Source organism: Triturus cristatus, chromosome 11 (genome assembly GCF_964204655.1).
Source record: "Triturus cristatus chromosome 11, aTriCri1.1, whole genome shotgun sequence".
Classification (NCBI taxonomy): domain Eukaryota; kingdom Metazoa; phylum Chordata; class Amphibia; order Caudata; family Salamandridae; genus Triturus; species Triturus cristatus.
In genome coordinates this window covers 935892257-935910920 of record NC_140594.1, presented here as the reverse complement: position 1 = coordinate 935910920, position 18664 = coordinate 935892257, and the positions used below count along the sequence as shown (strand labels likewise).

Below are 18664 nucleotides of genomic sequence, written 5' to 3'. Positions count from 1 at the left end.
CCTGCATTCGAAAGGACAAGGCCCCGTGACTGAGCTGCCCGGTCGGCTGCCTGCCCAGCACCTCCCTCACATCTGACTCAGGCTGCAAGGATCCTCAGTGGTGCACACCAAGGTTTACATAGCCCTGCCAGAGGTCTTCCTGTGCGTGTTTGCCCCAGGAGACAGCCAGCACAAAAGGCACACCCCCCCATACAGGTGGATCCCGGGGGAAGACTGGGCACAAAAGAAAAAAAATTATAACTAAGCATATAAAATAAAGACAAGGGAACACGACCGCTACTGCGCAATGCGGACAGAGGCCTGGAAATTATACTTTTCTGCCACACCAGACTGCGCCAAGAGGCATGTCACCTCCTACACACCAGTAGAGCCACAGGACAGTCGGAAACACGTGACTACACGCGGACGCCAGGACACAGACTTAGCACCCAAGCCACACCCTCGCGTCGGCGCACGGCCCCAATGAGCAACCAGCCAACAATAGGATGGTACAAATAATTCGTGTGGGGGTGCCAATGCACCTCCCCAGGACACAGCCACACAGCGGTCGCACCTCTACCCCCCCCCCTTCAGTGAGACCTCTGACCCTGCCACAGCTGCGCCAAGATGGAAAGCGTGGGTTGGACGGCTCAACCACTACTTCAAGGGGACAAGGGAAACCGATGTCACAATGAAACAGTCACTTCTAATCTACTATGGGGGTGCGGAAATCTATGACCTCTTCGAGACGCTCCCCAACACAGGAAATGACGAAGACTACGAGGTGGCGTTCACCGCGCTCAACTGTCACTTTGACCCACAACTCAACCCCGATTTTGAGAAGTTCAAGTTCAGGAGAGAGTGGCAGACTTAAACGGAGCCAGGTGGTTCTCCAAGTTGGATCTAAACACTGGATACCATCAACAGGAACTGGAGCCAGAGAGCCGGTGTATCACCACCTTCGACGCACAGCAGCCTCCGAAGATACAAGAGGCTCAGCTTTGGGGTTTCATCGGCAGCCGAGGTTTTCCAAAATGCCATCTGAGAAACGCTGTCTGGGTTGCAGGGGGTGATCAACCTGAGTGATGACATTTTGGTATTCTCAAACACTCTGGAGGACCACCAACGTCCTCTTCCGAGCGACTCTGCAGAGGCTCAAAGACTGTGGCCTGACCCTGCATAAGTCCAAGTGCTCGTTTTATCAAGACACAGTCGACTTCTTCGGGTACACCTTCACCCGGGAAGGACTCCTAGTGGACCCCAAGAAGGCCGCAGCCATCCGCGCAGCCAGTACACCAAAGAACCCCATGGAAGTGAGGAGCTTCCTCGGCATGGCCACGTATTGTGGGCATTTCATTCCAAACCCGACTGCCATATCAGAGCCACTTCGGACCCTCACACGCCACGATCACAAGTGGGAGTGGACGGAGGCTGCCAACAAGGCGTTCAATGACATCAAAGCAGGATTACTAGACAAGACAGTAATGGCCTACTTCCACCCCCGGCAGCGAACGGAACGGATTGTCGACGCAAGCCTGGTGGGCCTAGGGGCGGTTCTCCTGCAGGAACACTGCTCAGATCTGGAGACCGGTCGCCTATGCCAGCAAAGCCCTCACTGACACAGAAACCAGATACGCCCAAATCGAAAGGGAGGCGTTGGCCATCAAATGGGCGTGCCAGTATTTCCACCTGTATCTTTGTGGCCAGGAGTCCCACGTCGTGACCGACCACAAGCCGCTGCTCCCACTGTTCGCAGGTTCATCTCGGCTAGCGCCCCTGAGGCTGGCGGTACAGTTGCAGCCATACAACTTTAGGGTTAATATGTATGCATGAGGGTCCCGGGCCCTAACACAACATTGTGCTGTATACAGCGGAAGCAACCATGTCACCTCAGGCAGTAGGGTAGACCTGGGACATGTAGCTGCGTCGTACCCCCCAGTAAGCGGAGTGGACTGGCGTACAACAGTCCAGCGTAGGGATGTGGTTCATTAACCCAAGGCTCTGGGCGTGGTTAAGTAGTGGCCTTGCCAAGGAAGTAACTAATGCGTGTGTATGTTGTAGTATTGGCGCCACCCGACCCGCAATGGACAATATTGCAATGTAGCATGCCCCGAGAGTGCGGGCTCAGCCGAAGGGGAAAATGAGGGAGTGCAAGCCCGCTCTGGGTCAGGGATCATACATGCCAACTGCTATGTGTGTCGCTATTACCGCAGCATAAGCCAAAGGTCTACCAACAACCGCTTTGCGAGTTCAGCCAGCCATGAACTCTACATCTGTGCCTGCCCAATCCTTACCATAGGCCTACACACACACTTAGCCGCCCACCTTCAACGCACAACATCACAGTGTCGTTGTCAGGCTTGTGGACATGCACAGAGGCATGACAATGATGTGCCATAGGAGTGCAAGTGATGCAACCGCGCTGCGCACATTAGTAAATAGGCTCGGGGGAGCAGCAGTGAGGCTACGTGATACACAGCGATGCCCCTCATTTGCTACAAGCAGTACATGTCAAACAGGAATCATTAAGTCACACATCACACACCAATGAACCAGTGAGCCTGCCAACACATCATAAATAACCAGCTATTGACTCAGGTCTCTCTGCACGGTCACAGGTGATCAAGGATATGCACTCTGCCCTTGGATGATGACATCCCTCCGAGCCCCGAACACACAGGCCCAGAGACAGTACAATGCGGCCCACAATCGCACCAGGGGCATTGTGGAACGCACATTTGGCGTGTTGAAGTCACATTTCAGGTCCCTGGACATCACAGGTGGAAGGCTCTTGTACAGCCCAGACATCGTATGCAACATAATCGTTGCATTTGTGTGTTGCACAACATGTGTACGCACCAATGCTCCATGGATACATGTGCCAGATGCACCGGACGATGATGAGGAAGATGAGGCAGGTGGACCACACCCCACTGCAGCAGGAATCGTCCGTAGGAACACCATCATTGACAATTTCTTCACATGAGCACGTCACATTGTCACAGTCCTTCGCAATCATGGGACAGTACAAAATGACCACATGCACAGCATGTGCAAATAAATGCATTCCAAGACACATTCCCCGAGTGCATGTCACTCATCTGTACAAGCACATCACTCAGACAAGTGTAAGTGCAACATGTAGTGCTAACAGTCTCAATTTTAAAATAGATGGTGGGCGTGTCACCTCTGTACAGAGAGGCTGTTTATGGTGACACGTATTCGAAATGCCATTTCTGTGTGTCAAAGATAGTACAGAATGCCACTCATCAGCGTTTCACATGTGCCCAAAATCATTACATATAGGCTATAATTTGTGACCTACAATTAACAGGCCTTCTTTTGGGGTCAGATATGTACCACCTTGATGCAGGGATGCAACCTGTGACTCAAGTCCCATGACATGAGCAACATAGACTTAAGGGGGAATCACTGCCCCTACATTCGTCCATGCTTTCATACTTTATTAATCATAGACATGACACATCTGTGTGTATTAGTATGTATTATTCGCATTCAGTGGAGTGCTGAAGCTGTCTTAGCACTGGGCCATGCAGACAACACTTTACAATGTTGCCACGTGGAGGGTCAGCCAGACTCCTTTGGGATTGACAATTTACTCGGAAGGGGAAGAGTCCAGTCCGCAGGCTGATTGCTGTGTTAAGCAAACAAAATATGGCAGTCCATGTCGCAGTCCAACGTTAGTGTCGCAGAGTGTATCGGGGAAGGTGGAAGGTGTTCTTCCAGGGCTTGATGCAGAGTGCAGAACCAAGTAGAAAGAAGCCATATGGCGGAGATGAGGGCTACTGCTGCCTTCTTACCACTAAGGCAGATTCATCTTCATCCTCTTATGTTTCATGTGCCTCACATGTGGGTGGTGGCGTTTGGTCTGCAGCAGTGTGTGACACTGACATCAGGGGCCGAAGATGTGGAAGTAGAAGCAGCATTTATCTGCACACTGTCTTGTAGCATCACTCCCATGATGAGGATCTGCAGGGCATGGAAGATCCCATCTACCGCTTTCTCGTGTGCAGCTGTGTTAGCCATCCTTTGCGCCTGCATCTGCTCCATGCTCTCCATGACCCGCCTTATGTTTCCCAAATCACGGATGACATCGCTGTAGCCACTCGGACTAGACAGTTGTTGTTGTCTCCGAGTCATGACCCCAGCGACGCCAGCCATGGATTGTTGAAGGGCATGGGGCGGACTGTGGGTGTCTGTTAGGGAGTGTGAGTGGTCCCTGATGGGACTTAGAAACCCACGTATGGCATCTAGTTTGACTGCCATGAGGCCGGACCCCACCCGCACCTGTTCAGCCAGCTCCTTCTGGCAGTCTAAGACACGGCGTTGAAACGCCATGTGTTATTTGGTGAGGTGCTTGCTGGGAGCCAGACGTGGTGGTGGGTGATTTCTGCTGTGTGATCTGTGCAGGGGGTGGGCTCACCTCGATGGTGCTGGGCTGCCATGCTACTGGAGGTGGGGTTTGGAGGTTGTCCATGAACCGTTGGGAGTTCGTTGTTGTCCTGGGGGTCATGTCCATCATCACCAACGTGCTGTAGGGTCTGCTCTGCAGGAGGTGTTGATTGTCCCTCTGCAATGTAAAGGGGAGATGCAGTTTCACTGTGTTCCATGTAGGTTTACGCATTGGCGAAGTTTACATATGGACTGACTGTCAATGTACATTATGGCAGTTTGTGAGGGGATGCCTTTTTGATGTGGGTCAGTGGACATTTGTAGTACATCAAGGATGTGAGGTTGTACTCGTACATTGTCATCTCAGTTTTTTTCTCCGCTTTTCTGGTGCATTTTCGAACATGACACTTGAAAATTCCAGGCCTGTCGCTGGTAATCGCTGAATTTTATATCGCGGTTTGGGACATCGCCGCTTTTTTTGCGTTAGGGTTTCTCATTTTTCAGGCGTCGAGTGAATTTTTCCGCGGTCAATTGCCGCGTTATTCTGAGACTATCGCATGGTACCACTGTGTTGAGAATACCACATTAAAACTGCATTATTTTCCCTTGATAGACTGCGATGTTGAAAGTTGCGTGAAGCTAATTTTGCGATAATTATCACACGTTCTTGAGAATATCACCCATTGTCATTTACAATGCTAATAGCTCAAACTCTTGTAAATAGGAGACCTATTTCTTTTCAAAGAAGCAGCCGCCATTGTTCGGGCTGCTTGGAAAGTGAAAGCACGCATGGCGCGCTGAATGTTGAAGGAAAGCCTGTTCTGCCTGCAGTAGGAGAAACGTATTTGAAAACCAGCATTAGATTGTGCTGTGCAACATGAGGCATAAGCGTGCACCAGGTTCCGTGTGTGGAAACCAGCCATGTGGGAAACCAGCATTAAAGTGTGCTTGCAGTGTGAGACACAAGTGTGTCAGGAAACAGGCATTGCGCGCCTGCATCGACTACAATTCCCAACACCACCCGGGGAGAGAGTGGGAGGAGCCGAGGGGATAAATATTCATGACGCACACCCGACGCTGTGCGTAATTCACGTTTACCGAGTTCAGATCCCGAACCCGTTCCCAGGCGTTCGTGAGAGCCGCGTCGCTGGTGTTGTCACCGGCTTCGGAAAATGCACTTTCGTTCTGTGAAAAGGGGGGCCTGGAAACCCCTACCCCACTTTCCTGAGGCTATTTGGAAACTAGAGCGGTTGACGAGCACGCGAAGATTGTGTGCACGCCGGAGCCGGGATCGGTCTCAACAGCACCCGCAAGTATCAGAGCCGGTGCTCGCTTCTCTCAAGGTGGAGTGAGCCTTCTAGGGGGACGTTGAACACTGAATGCCTATGCATAGGGCGCATAGGAGGCGATAACCCTGGGGCATTAGGAGTGGCGTGTTCCCTTTGGTGCCGTAACTTTGTTTCCTTAAACTGTGGTGTTTAGAGGGCATTTTGAACTACGTAATGGAATCTGGGTTCCCGGAGCGCTGAGGCAACCGCTGCGGATTTCTTAGCACGCATTTCTTGACTCATTGAAAGCCTTGAGTGCATTGGGATTAACAGAGGTCCAGGAGCGGTGATGCAACCGTTGCAGACTTCCAAGGACGCCATATCGGGACAATTGTGAAAGGTTCACAGTAGACAAAAGTTCAGGTCTTTATAGAAGGAACCGCCTTTTGTGACATGTTCTCTGGGGCACCCGCTTCCTTTGTCCCTTAAGCTAGTACGAGAGTAACCATACTCCTCTGTGTAGAACAACAGAGACATTAGGAAGTAACTTTCGCCCTCTTCATTCCAGGAGGGCCTCATCCTTTGATTTACATTTATAAAGTCTATGATGTGCCAGTATACTTGCGAGGTGTATGGTGATGGGCCTGAGTTCAGTGTGGGTTTGCGTATGGCGCAACATTGAGGCTCACAAATTAGATCAGTTGGTTTCTTAGCGAGAATTACTGAGTGTAGCATTTCAAGCATGTAATGTATTATGTTGTTTTTTGGTGTTTACTTTTCTTTACAGATTCTACTCCCTGCTGTTCCCATCCTTCCCTTCCCTCGCTTGCTCCAACCTTTCGTGCCATTAGTGCAGGAGTTGGGGACGTCGAGAGGTGGACCCCCTATAGCATCGCCCGAATCCCGAGGAGTATCTGACCGGGGACGGAATCGTAAAAAAGTGTGCACAAGTACCTGTGCCTTAAAAACAGCATTATGGAAAACCAGCATTCGAGTGTGCTGTGCAGCATGAGGCATGAGCGTGCACCAGGATCCGTGCACGTAAACCAGCTGTGTGGGAAACCAGCATTAGAGTTTTCTGTGCAGCATGAGGCATGAGCGTGCACCAGTATCCGTGTGTGAAAACCAGCCAATCGGGAAACTAGCATTAGAGATTTCTGTGCAGCACGAGACTAGCGTTCACCGGGACCCGTGCATTAAAACCAGCCCTGTGAAAAACCAGCATTAGTGTGTGCTGTGCAACGGGAGACACGAGCGTGCTCCAGGATCTGTGCGTGAAAGCCAGCCATGTGGGAAACCAGCATAATAATGTGTTGTGATGCGTGAGACATAAGCGTGCACCAGGATCCGTGTATCAACACCAGCATCAAAATGTGTGCAGTGCTACGTGAGACACGAGCGTGCACCAGGATAAGTGCATGAAAAATACCCCTGTGGAAAAGTAGCATTAGAGTGTGCTGTGCAGCATGTGACACAAGCGCACCAGGAATTGTGTAGGAAAACCTGCCCTGTTATGGTGAAAACCAGCATTAGAGTGTGGTGTGCAGTGAGTGACATGAGCGTGAACCAGAATTCCTGTACAAAAACCTGCCACGTAGGAAGCTGGCACCAGAATGTATGCCGTGAGCCAGCAGAGAGCAACAGCATCCGTGTACGAACAAAGGCAGAACTAGTCCCAGAATGTGTGCTGTGTAGCCGAAAACCAGCAATGTGAAAAACGAACATCAGAATGTGTGCCACCAGTGGGCACCAAGAACCATGTATGACAAGCATTTGCAATGCAATAGGTGTCACATTTCCCAGAGTTTAAGCTATTGGCATTGTAAATGACAATGACTTATTTGTCTGTTTTCCTAAAACAACAGTTGATGGACAGAATGCAGAACTATGTCATACATTCACCCCAGTACAGAGATCTGGGCCTAAATCCATCGTTTTTTTGCTCACCATGTCATTCCAGTTTTAACCCAGCCATATGCAAATATGTTTTGCTAATTAACACATAAATAAAAAGGCATCGTAATTTACAATGCCAATAGTTCAAACTCTTGTAAATACAAGACCTATTTAAAGAAGCTGCCGCCATTATCTCTGGCTGCTCGGAAAGTGAAAGCACGCATGGCGCACTAAATGTTGCAGGAAAGCATGTTGTGCATGCAATAGGAGAAACTCATTAAAGAAAATAGTGCTTACAGACTAAAAAAGACGTACCGTGTAACAACTGAAGTAAAAGGGCCAGTCCTCATGGGAGGTTACAAATGAAGACGAGGCGGTACTAAGTAGGGACTTACGAACCAGAAGCAAGCATTTACGAAGGACAATGACAAAAGCCAATGTCATATATGGGAGGAGAGTGGGTGGGGCTTCTATTCCATGCTCCAATACATCATGCCACAGAGTAGCGCATGCACTACCTAGGCTCAACCCAAAAAATATATTTTTTTTTAAATCATCATTTACGCCAATACCTCTAACTTTCACAAAAGTTAGAGACTGATTGCGTTGCCAATGCTTGTTTAATTAGCATGGACACAAAGATAGGGCAGCTGGTAAAATGCCAAGTATGTTGTATGAGTCAAACTAAACATGCACTGTTATTCAACTTATTGTGCAAGTTATAGGTTTGTCATTAACACCTTATAACATTCATTATATGAAAATCAAAACACTTTTTCCCCATTTTAATACTTTGCTTTTTTCATTGCTTTTTTTTTTTACCTTTACTCTTTCGCTCGTTTTGATATTTTTCCCCTTATTTGAACCTCTGACAATTGTTTCTATTCTCTTCCCCTCATGTTATTTCGCTAGAATTCGATATTCTTCAGCAATAGTTTCTTTGCTTTCACATTCTTTAATTAATGAATTGCCATTTCCATTACGATTCATTTTCTCTATTTATTTGTCTGTCTCTTCGTGCAAAAGTTTCAGGTGATTGATCCCCAGAGCAGAGTTTGGCATCCTGTTGAATCGTGTATCCCCTAGCTCAGACCCAGCAGTGATCAGCTGCTTCTGTCTGACCCTGCCGGGGCTGAGTTTCGATTCCGAAAAGTGCCGAAGAGCAGGGGATACACGATAGTGTGGGGATACCAGATATTAAAACCGGGTCTCACCAGGTCTGAGCATCGGCAGTTTATGGGGGCCTCGATAGCAGGCTCGGTTTTGTGCCCTGGCACAGGCGGTCCGTTTTTTTTCTCCGTACTGCAGTGACAGCTTGCACATCAATGTGCGTGTGCTCACTAGTGCGCGCGTGTTCACACTGTTCTCTTCTCATTAGTGGAGAAGCTATAGCATGAGTCATGCCAGGAGAGCGTTGTAGAGGAAGGGAAATCCTTTAAAGAGTCATTTTCCCACTGGATTTCCCATCTCGAAACGCTGGAGCAGCAACATTGTCTGTCGTGGTGTCACCAGGGCTTCTCAATATTATATTACAAGCCATAGTTGCTGCTTATTTATCTTATGCAATTAGCAATCATTGACAAAGCCATTAGTCCCAACTTGTAGGTATGATGTGACTTGTATCATATTTGGACGCAATGATAGGAACAGCAAAATACAAGTCGGGCGGTGCACTATGCTAAGCGCGGATTTTTAGTTTATGTGTTTTAAGCCACGCCCCTTTGAGAGGACCCCCCAGTTGTTTGGGCCACTTAAAGCCCTGGTCTACAGTAGTGGACGAGCGCAAACTAGCCAGATCTCACTGAAGTCCGTGTAACAAACCATCGATCATATAGGCTTCACGGAGATCTGGCTAAGCATCTCCCTCTGCCTGCCTCCCCTCCCCTGTCTCTCAGCAGTGACCGTAGACCCGATCCACTGGTCAGCAGGACTGAAGACCAGGAAATAGCGGATTCGGTGTTAGGGTCGCGCCTAACCAAATTCTTCCCTCCCCTTCCCTTCTGCCCCTTGTGGATTTATTTCAACTATCAAACTACTAAGGAGTATCTTGGCAGGCCGATGATGCCTGGTTCTGTCTGCCATGTAAAAATAAATTTAACGGGGAGGGCAAAATGGAAAGCCCGATAGGGACCCATCTCAGCACCTGTTTTTTAGAACGCAGGACCCAGCCCATTAAAGCCCTGCTTATCCCCGTTGTCTGCAGGTGTGATGTATTTTGGGAAACGTGCAACGAGAAAACGTATGCTGGCAATGAAACGTACAGACGAGACGCCCTACCTGCCGTGTACTGGCGTAGCCAACCTTCCTGCACACAGCTGCAGATATTATTTCAATAGCGTGCTGCCACTTCGACCTCCGGTGCCCGAGTGCAGCCCTTGATCGGCGTTCATGTCAGGCAGGCCTTTAAGCACAACCAGCCAGATCAGATACAAAAGGAAACTTCCTCGGTCACGCTCTCTCGCTGAGCTGCTGCCACGCTAAATAGAAGCTCTGTTCTCGGACGCGCGTGCATCGTCCTTCTTTAATCAACTCAAACTAGTTATGGGCGGGGCCCCCTCAGTACACCTGACGATTCGACGCTACCAAAAGGCGGGGGGCGTATAATCGGTTTACTAGCATTCATACTGTCATTGGTGGCTACTTGATTGATGAACCAATGCCCAGTGGGCTAAAAGGGCTTTAAAACACCAGGCACGCAACGGCCTCTGAATTACTCTGATAAAACCTTTCAATGCGCTTGCTTGCTGAATATGTGCCTGGGTTACCTCGGAATGTATCACTGAAGAAAAAAAAAACATGCATCACTGAAGAAAAAGATAAGTACACTACACACTATGATATTACAACACCAATAAAATAGGAAAATAAGAATGTTACATTGTTGATAGCGGCGTGGTGATATTTGCATAGCGCTGTTGTCATATTGCCACAGATATCTGAACTGGATCGCGGAACCCACGACAGCGTCTGGTGCACCGTGCTTGTTTCAATTGTGAACATTTCGAGTTTCACCAATTACAATCAATGATTTAATTTTTTTAAACCGAAATCGGAGTGTCCGTGGTTATTAACACAGACAATAGAAGTATGTTGAAGCCTGGGGAGAAACAGGAGATATGGATGCAGTCCGCAGTGTGGGCGATGGAATGGAAACAACGCGCAGAAGGTTAGAGCCACAGGAGGAGTAACGTGGTACGGGAGGCTGGGGAAATATGTGAGGTACAGCGTACAGGGGCTGCAGAAGGAACAAACACGGAACTACTAGCCTCACACAGGCGGGTGTGTACTGAGTAGCAAGGAAGGACTGGTGGCAAACAGGAGGGAGGAAATAGGCGGCCTGGTTCTGCAGCTAAATAGGATAGCGGGGCCTGGGTCAGCAGGCACAAGGGTTTCTGCACAGGAGGCGCCTCCTAGGAAATAGATCCGCTCAGGACACACGTGTGATCTTTACACGTGAAAGCCTCGCCCTATGCATGAAACGTTGAACGTCAGTCGGAGTTCCCTGTGTGGTGCAGATGTGTCCAGCCCTGGGCGTGCACTTAACACACGGGTGCATTCTGGTATTTGCGGTTTTGTCTTTCCAAGCGGCTTAACGCACATACCAAGGACTTGTAGAGGGTGACTATGGTTTACACACGAATTTCATGTATGTTCGTTCACATTAACACAAACTATACCATGGAGATGTCTGTGGACTCGATGACCCCGCAGCGCATGGTGGCCTCATGGGTGTCTGGCAGCCTCCTCGAGTTCTAACCTTAGAGCTGACAGGTGCTGGCTGCTTCTTGGCGCTTGTCCTTCTGTTTGTACCTTATTGAAGGGAAGTATATCTACTTATCCATATTAACTTACTGTCATGATACTGTGATAGTTGGCATTTTCAGAGAAAAGTGGGGTGTGTAGTACACGCACTGCTTGATGATTATTTGGTTGGTTATCTTTTATTACGTGCTCCAAGGTCTCACTCTCCGAAATCTGAGTGAGTGAAAACGTGAAAAATGCACTCCCCAAGTCTTGGGGTGTGTCCCTCGGGCACAGTTGTTGTCCTCTCGTGGAGGTTTCAAATGTTTGTCAAAAGATTAAACTTGAAAGTTCATCAATTTGAAAAAACTTTATTTGTCGTTTTTTTTAGCGTTCATTTCAATCACGTTACGGTGGCAATGACGTAGGTAGTGAGCTCCCAATGCATTTCGGCATGAGCCTTCGTCAGGGGAAATCTACGATTAGTAAAGAGGATGAATGAGTACTGCATGTAGGAACAGAGAATCACATAGCGATTATTTGCACTGAGTGATGTTAGTTTGATGGGTGAATAATAAAGTGAAAACGTGGATTAATGAAAAAACGAGGAATGAATCGTGGGGATATACGTAACAGACTCGTAGTGGAGGGTAAGTGCCCGCGAGCGTGCAGCTCCGTGTTAATGGGTTTTAAAGTGATAAGCGTAAGAAGGAGACCCGTGGGGATGCTTTCCAGGAAGTGCGATACAACCGGATCTTAGTAAACGACTACTAGAGTGCTAGAGGAATACTGTGAAACATACAAATCGTGACATATTAAATGTTCTTACCGGGTGCTGATAGCCTCATTGTGTCGTCCGTGTGTGATGTTCCGCATCTAGGCTCGTGTGCGAACGGATTTAAATGCTGGGAAGCTAACGTTAGTGACATGTAATGAGGGGGGTAGCAATGAGTATAGACATAGGACTGTGGTGATGTAGAAACAGTAAAAGGACCACCCTGGTGGTGTTATCTAGTACAGAGGGGAAAAAAACGGCGGGATATGGCTGATCTGTTAACGTTAATAAAGAGTGAAAAAAAGAGTGAAAAAAGTGCGTGTGTGGGTGTAAACGTGAGTAGTGGAAATGGGGATGCCATGAAAGGAGTTAGAGTATGTAAAAGTCAGAACACGTGAGAACAGAAGTGTCAGTGGTGAGGGATGTTAGGGGTGGGTTTAAGCCAAGAATGAGGTGTGGTGGTTGATATGTGGTGTTTGGTAATTAGTGAATTGGTGGTAGATCTAGTAAATAGAGAAACTAAACATACATTAAAAATAAAGTCTCATGAATACAAGTTGTAGAATATACAATCACAGATAACATGAAAATTCAGTGCGATCATTTAAACCATCCGGTTTCATCGAATTTAAAAAATAAATCCAGTGGTTTTCTCTTTGTAGCATGATGTTGCGATTGTCTCTCCCTTCTTTCTTTGTGACAATTTCAAGAATGCAGAATTTTAGTTGGCTAACATTATGTCCGGCTTCCATGAAGTGTTGAGCGACTGATGATTTTTGTTGTTTGGTCCTAATGTTAGATTTGTGCTCATTGAGTCTTACTTTCATCTTTCTTTCGGTTTGTCCGACATAAACTTTGCCACAGGGGCATTTAAGCATGTAAATGACGTTAGATGTATCGCAGGTTGCCGTTATTCTCAGTTTGATTTTGTGTCCTCTCATGGGATGTGTGATGTGGTCGCCTTTTATAATGTTATTGCAGCTGTTACAGTTCAAGCAAGGGATGGTTCCTTTAATTGGAGAATGTGTGAGCGGTTGGTCTTGTTGTTTCAGAATTTCACCGATGTTTTTGTTTCTTGTATACGCAAAAATTGGTTCCTCGTCAAAAATGTGGTTGAAGTCCTGCTCTAATTTAAGCAGTTGCCAATGTTTTTTGATTATTCGTCTGTAGCTTGTGCTCATGGTGGAATATTTAGAAACTACCGTGATTTGGTTACTGGTTGGTTTGGGTTGTATGGTAAGAAGTTGATCTCGATTCTTGGTGTTAGATCTCTCTTTCGCTTTTAGTAGTACCTGATCAGGGTAACCACGAGATTTGAATCTTTGTGTAAGGATATTGAGTTTATCCAGGGATTTGATGGGGTTGGATACAATCCTTTTCACTCGAAGCATTTGAGAATATGGGAGATGCTGTTTGAGTGGAGGCGGATGAAAGCTTTGGTAATGGAGGGTATTGTTCCTGTCTGTGCTTTTTCTGTATAGGTCAGTCTCAAATCCTGTAGATGTTTTAGTGATGGTAACGTCCAAGAAGGTGATGGTATCTGGATGAATGTTGAAGGTGAATTGTAATCGTTGGTCAATTTGGTTGAGGTTGTCAAGATGATTTTTAAGGGCTTGGTCCGAACCTTTCCATATGATAAATATATCATCAATGAATCTGAGATATATTTTTAGGTGGCTAATCCATGTAGGTACGGTGAGGATGTGGTCTTCTTCGAATTGATTCATGAAAATATTGGCGTACCCTGGAGCTGCGCAATTTCCCATAGACGTGCCCGTTAGTTGTTGATACCACTCATTGTTGTGTTCAAAATAGCTGTGAAAGAGGGTAAATTGCATTAATTCCATTAGGAAGACCTGCAAGTTGTGTGGATGTTTCGAGTGCAGTAATGCCTGTTCAATAGCCTCCAAACCCATCTGGTGAGGGATGGAGGTGTATAAGGAATTAACGTCCACTGTACATAAGATGATGTTTTCGTCATGTGATGTAGTTACTTGGTTGAGTTTGATAAGGAAGTCGGTGGTGTCTTTGAGAAATGATTTCATGGAGTTAACACTGGGTTGAAGGTGACGATCTAGATATTTGCCCACTGGTTCATGAAGACTTCCTCGTGTGGTAACGATGGGTCGGCAGGGAGGTTTGGTAGGGTGTTTGTGAATTTTGGGTACCATGAAGATGGTTGGACTTTTTTGGTTTGGTTGGATGAGAAATTTTTGGACTTTCTCATTGATGGTGCCGTTGTCAACAGCAGCTTGTACAATAGCCAGTAAGACTTCTCTGTATTGTGTTGTGGGATTGATTTCCAATTTCATATATGTTTCAGAGTCCTGGACGTGAGCTGATATTTGAGAGATGTAATAGTCGGAATTGAGTACAACGAGTGCTCCACCTTTATCCGCTTTAGTGCAGATGATGTCAGGATTGTGTGCAATGGATTTTAAAATACCTATTTCTTTGTTGGTAAGGTTGCTATGTTTTGATCTATTTCTGTTGTAGTTGAGTTTGGATAGGTCGTTTTTTACAACTGATTCGAATAGGTCTAGACATTTGTGGCTAACTGGTGCCATAAAGGTGCTTTTAAGCCGTAAACCCATTAGGGGATCCTCTTCTTGTTCTTTTGTAGATGTCATAACGTTGTCAAAAAAGTGGCGAAGTCTGAGCTTCCTCATAAGTTTGTAGAAGCTGATGTGTAGTTCAAGCAGGTTGCTTTCCGCTGTCGGTACAAAAGATGTACCCTTCTGTAAGACTTTTATTTCGATATCACTGAAGTGGTAGTCAGAGATGTTGATGACTAAGTTGTCTATTGGCTGGTTTTCTTTGTGCGGTCCCTCTTGGGTAAGGTGGTACGAGTTTGTGGTGGGTCTTTGTCCTTTTCCTTGGTTTTTTCTGCGACTCCTCCTGGGTCGTCTTGTCCTGTCAGGCCTACCCCTAAAAAAGGAGCTTCTTCGCTGTTCAGGGTGGTGGTCGACGTTGATGGTGTGTCTACTGATGTTGTTGCAGGTGTCCTGTCCTTCATAGGAGGCCTTCTCTGTGGTTGGGTTCGATCACTGTCAGAGGATGAGGTCTCAGTGTTGATGGTATAAGGTTTGTTTTGTCTCCGTTTGGCATAGATTTCGGCCCAGGAGTATACTTCCCCCATTTTATAATCGGTTGTGTCTCTACGAAATTTTCGAATTTTGCGTTCGTTAACCTCCTCTGTGTGTTTTGCCAATTGTTTGTTAATGTCTTCCAGTATTTCATTGAGGTCCTCTGAGGTTAGTGATTTTTCTAATTCCATTTTGATATCATGTATATCTTTAGTCAGCTCTTCCAAGATGGTTGATAATTCTTCTATAATCAGAAGGATCAAGTCTAAAGAGCATTTATTTAGGATGGCAAACCATTTATCTTTAAACTTCTGTTGATTTTTGCATAAAGAAGGTTTGAGTGGTATTCTGAGTCCCCTTGGGATTCTTTGGGCTTTGTGGTATCTGATCAATGTACTTGCATGTAAGCGTTGGTTAATTTCTTTTTTGGAGAGGTATAAAAGCTGACGAATATTCTGTTCCTTTGTGTTCCTGGTTGAGAAGGTGGTTGTATCCTCTTGTATAAGCGCGTAGATTCTTGAAACTTCCTCTTGACTGTAGGCGAATGTGTCCGCTCTTGTGTCCGTTAGGTGTGATATTTCGTCGAATTGCATGATGTTTTGGTTTGCGTGCTGCATACTATTTTTCGGAATGTAAATATCCAGAGAAAAGTGGGGTGTGTAGTACATGAACTGCTTGATGATTATTTGGTTGGTTATCTTTTATTACGTGCTCCAAGGTCTCACTCTCCGAAATCTGAGTGAGTGAAAACGTGAAAAATGCACTCCCCAAGTCTTGGGGTGTGTCCCTCGGGCACAGTTGTTGTCCTCTCGTGGAGGTTTCAAATGTTTGTCAAAAGATTAAACTTGAAAGTTCATCAATTTGAAAAAACTTTATTTGTCGTTTTTTTTAGCGTTCATTTCAATCACGTTACGGTGGCAATGACGTAGGTAGTGAGCTCCCAATGCATTTCGGCATGAGCCTTCGTCAGGGGAAATCTACGATTAGTAAAGAGGATGAATGAGTACTGCATGTAGGAACAGAGAATCACATAGCGATTATTTGCACTGAGTGATGTTAGTTTGGTGGGTGAATAATAAAGTGAAAACGTGGATTCATGAAAAAACGAGGAATAAATCGTGGGGATATACGTAACAGACTCGAAGTGGAGGGTAAGTGCCTGCGAGCGTGCAGCTCCGTGTTAATGGGTTTTAAAGTGATAAGCGTAAGAAGGAGACCCGTGGGGATGCTTTCCAGGAAGTGCGATACAACCAGATCTTAGTAAACGACTACTAGAGTGCTAGAGGAATACTGTGAAACATACAAATCGTGACATATTAAATGTTCTTACCGGGTGCTGATAGCCTCATTGTGTCGTCCGTGTGTGATGTTCCGCATCTAGACTCGTGTGCAAACGGATTTAAATGCTGGGAAGCTAACGTTAGTGACATGTAATGAGGGGGGTAGCAATGAGTATAGACATAGGACTGTGGTGATGTAGAAACAGTAAAAGGACCACCCTGGTGGTGTTATCTAGTTCAGAGGGGAAAAAAACGGCGGGATATGGCTGATCTGTTAACGTTAATAAAGAGTGAAAAAAAGAGTGAAAAAAAGTGCGTGTGTGGGTGTAAACGTGAGTAGTGGAAATGGGGATGCCATGAAAGGAGTTAGAGTATGTAAAAGTCAGAACACGTGAGAACAGAAGTGTCAGTGGTGAGGGATGTTAGGGGTGGCATTTTGGCAACCATACTCGGTTTTAGCGAGATGTTGTTCTCACGTTTCTGGCATACATCCTCAAAGGTAATGAGTATGGTATGAGTGAAGTAGCTCTGCAGGCAGACATGGAGTCAAAGGTATTCTCTTAGGCCTATAAATTATGCAATTCATAAGTTAAACTTACGTATGTATGTGAATGGTTCACAGCATTTTGGGTGGCCACATTTATTAATTTGCAACTCAAGCATAAGATGCACATGTTGTAAAGGATGTGTCAGTCTACGTGGTGTTCATGGCGTGTTACACCACGACTATTACACTCCGTGTGTGTGTGTAGAGCACCCAATGTGAATAATGACCATGCAGGGGATCTGGGAAAGTTGTACTTTCCTTTTTAGTAGTTGTTCAGATTTTTATCTGTACATACATATCTTTGCAATGAATGGTATCCTCACCTCCACATGTCCAGAAAAAAATAGGCCGAAAGGTGTACCTTCCATGGCGAGAAGTATAGCAAGCGTTTTTACATGTTTGTGAATACTATGATAATGACTACGTTGTGCATAATACCGTAATTGCATGAACCTGGTGCTTGTCTGAAATTCCCATTGCAACGCTCACTCGTGCATTGTCCTATTGGAATTACGTGTGCAGGATGTACCCACATTTTGTTTGGTGCGTCTAATTTTATGTTAAGGAATAGGATTTGTATCCGTGTTCAGTAAATTCTATTTGCAACTAGTGCAAATAGCTATGTACAGTGAGGCTTACTACTACTCTCGTGTATACTTCGCAAATGTATAAATTCATGTGTTTTTCAAGTGTAAGTCAAGCTCCTTCACGCCAACATCTTTGCGAATCGTCCTCTTTCCGTTCCTCAAGGTAGACGTCACCCCCATGGTTTACCACGCGAGATAAAAGTGTGCTTAATGTTGCATGGACTGGTGTCAGGAGACAGGGAGGAGGTGCGGCAGGAGGAGGAGGAGGAGGGCAGGGAGGGAGGGAGGGAAAGAGGCGGCCTGGCAGCTCCAGCAGGATAGGATAACCAGGCCTGGGGCAGCGCAAGCCCATAGTGCCAATATCGGCAAACATTCACCCTCCCCCATACAGCATTCTCCTAGAGCAATAACCAGGCAAGACACCTTCTTTGTGGAGAAAATTGCTGCAGGTTTTTTTAGCATTACAAATATGCCAACATTGGTGGGTTATCTTACGGGCGATCCCAAGGCAGGCAGCTCCTCGCCGCCTGCCACCTGATGAGCAAATGACACCGTGGCCCTGCCCAATGGTGTTTGCCATATTTTTGGGGAGGGGGGACCCCTCCCACCGGTGGGCCAACTGTCCACCCCTTTGTTCACGCCCCATAAGGGGGCGGAGCCTGCCAGGCAACCCCCGGTTGCTCAGGTCCACAACCGCCCGTAAGACTAACGGGGCGCCGTCGCTCCTCCAGGGGCCAACGCGAGGACCTCCCTGTGGATATTTGGCCTTTGCACTCTTGTTGTGCTCCTGCAGAGGGTATCTGTATGTACTTTACAGCCTCTGGATCGCCCTGTAACTCCGCCACAGCTCTGGGTGTGGCCACCGTCACCCCAGAGCCCCCCACCAAGATAGACTTCATTACTTACACCCTGCTGTCTCTAAGGCCTCCCCCAGATCAAGTCAGAACATGTCTATACCCACTCTGGACAGGTGTACCTAGTCTTCATCAAAACACCCTGTGTCCTTAGTGTGCAGTAACCCATGACGGATGAAGCCAAAACCCCCTTTGCTCAGTGAATTTCCTCATGGCGCAGTTAACCTTCCTGTGAGAG

The 18664-nt window shown here is 46.7% G+C and overlaps 1 protein-coding gene and 1 long non-coding RNA gene across 3 annotated transcripts in view; both read right to left on the bottom strand.

The window, feature by feature from the left end:
- Positions 1 to 10028, bottom strand: part of LOC146785646 (uncharacterized) — a 130089-nt gene extending 120061 nt beyond the window's left edge. The window contains exon 1 of the long non-coding RNA XR_014970719.1: positions 9834 to 10028. This is a non-coding gene — a long non-coding RNA (uncharacterized LOC146785646). The remainder of the gene's footprint in view (positions 1 to 9833) is intronic.
- A 1465-nt stretch (positions 10029 to 11493) lies between these two features.
- Positions 11494 to 16778, bottom strand: LOC146785645 (uncharacterized). Of its 2 annotated transcripts, none has more exons than XM_085634937.1 (2): positions 16489 to 16774; positions 11494 to 16135 (listed from the first exon to the last, which is right to left on the bottom strand). In XM_085634937.1, exon 2 carries the CDS (start codon positions 14739 to 14741, stop codon positions 12645 to 12647), a length of 2097 nt encoding a protein of 698 aa, XP_085491063.1. In that variant the 5' UTR covers positions 14742 to 16135; positions 16489 to 16774; the 3' UTR covers positions 11494 to 12644. The 2 variants fall into 2 exon arrangements, with proteins under 2 accessions (XP_085491063.1, XP_085491064.1); XM_085634938.1 differs by having other exon boundaries at positions 14726 to 16135; positions 16489 to 16778.
- Positions 16779 to 18664: the final 1886 nt, after the last annotated feature.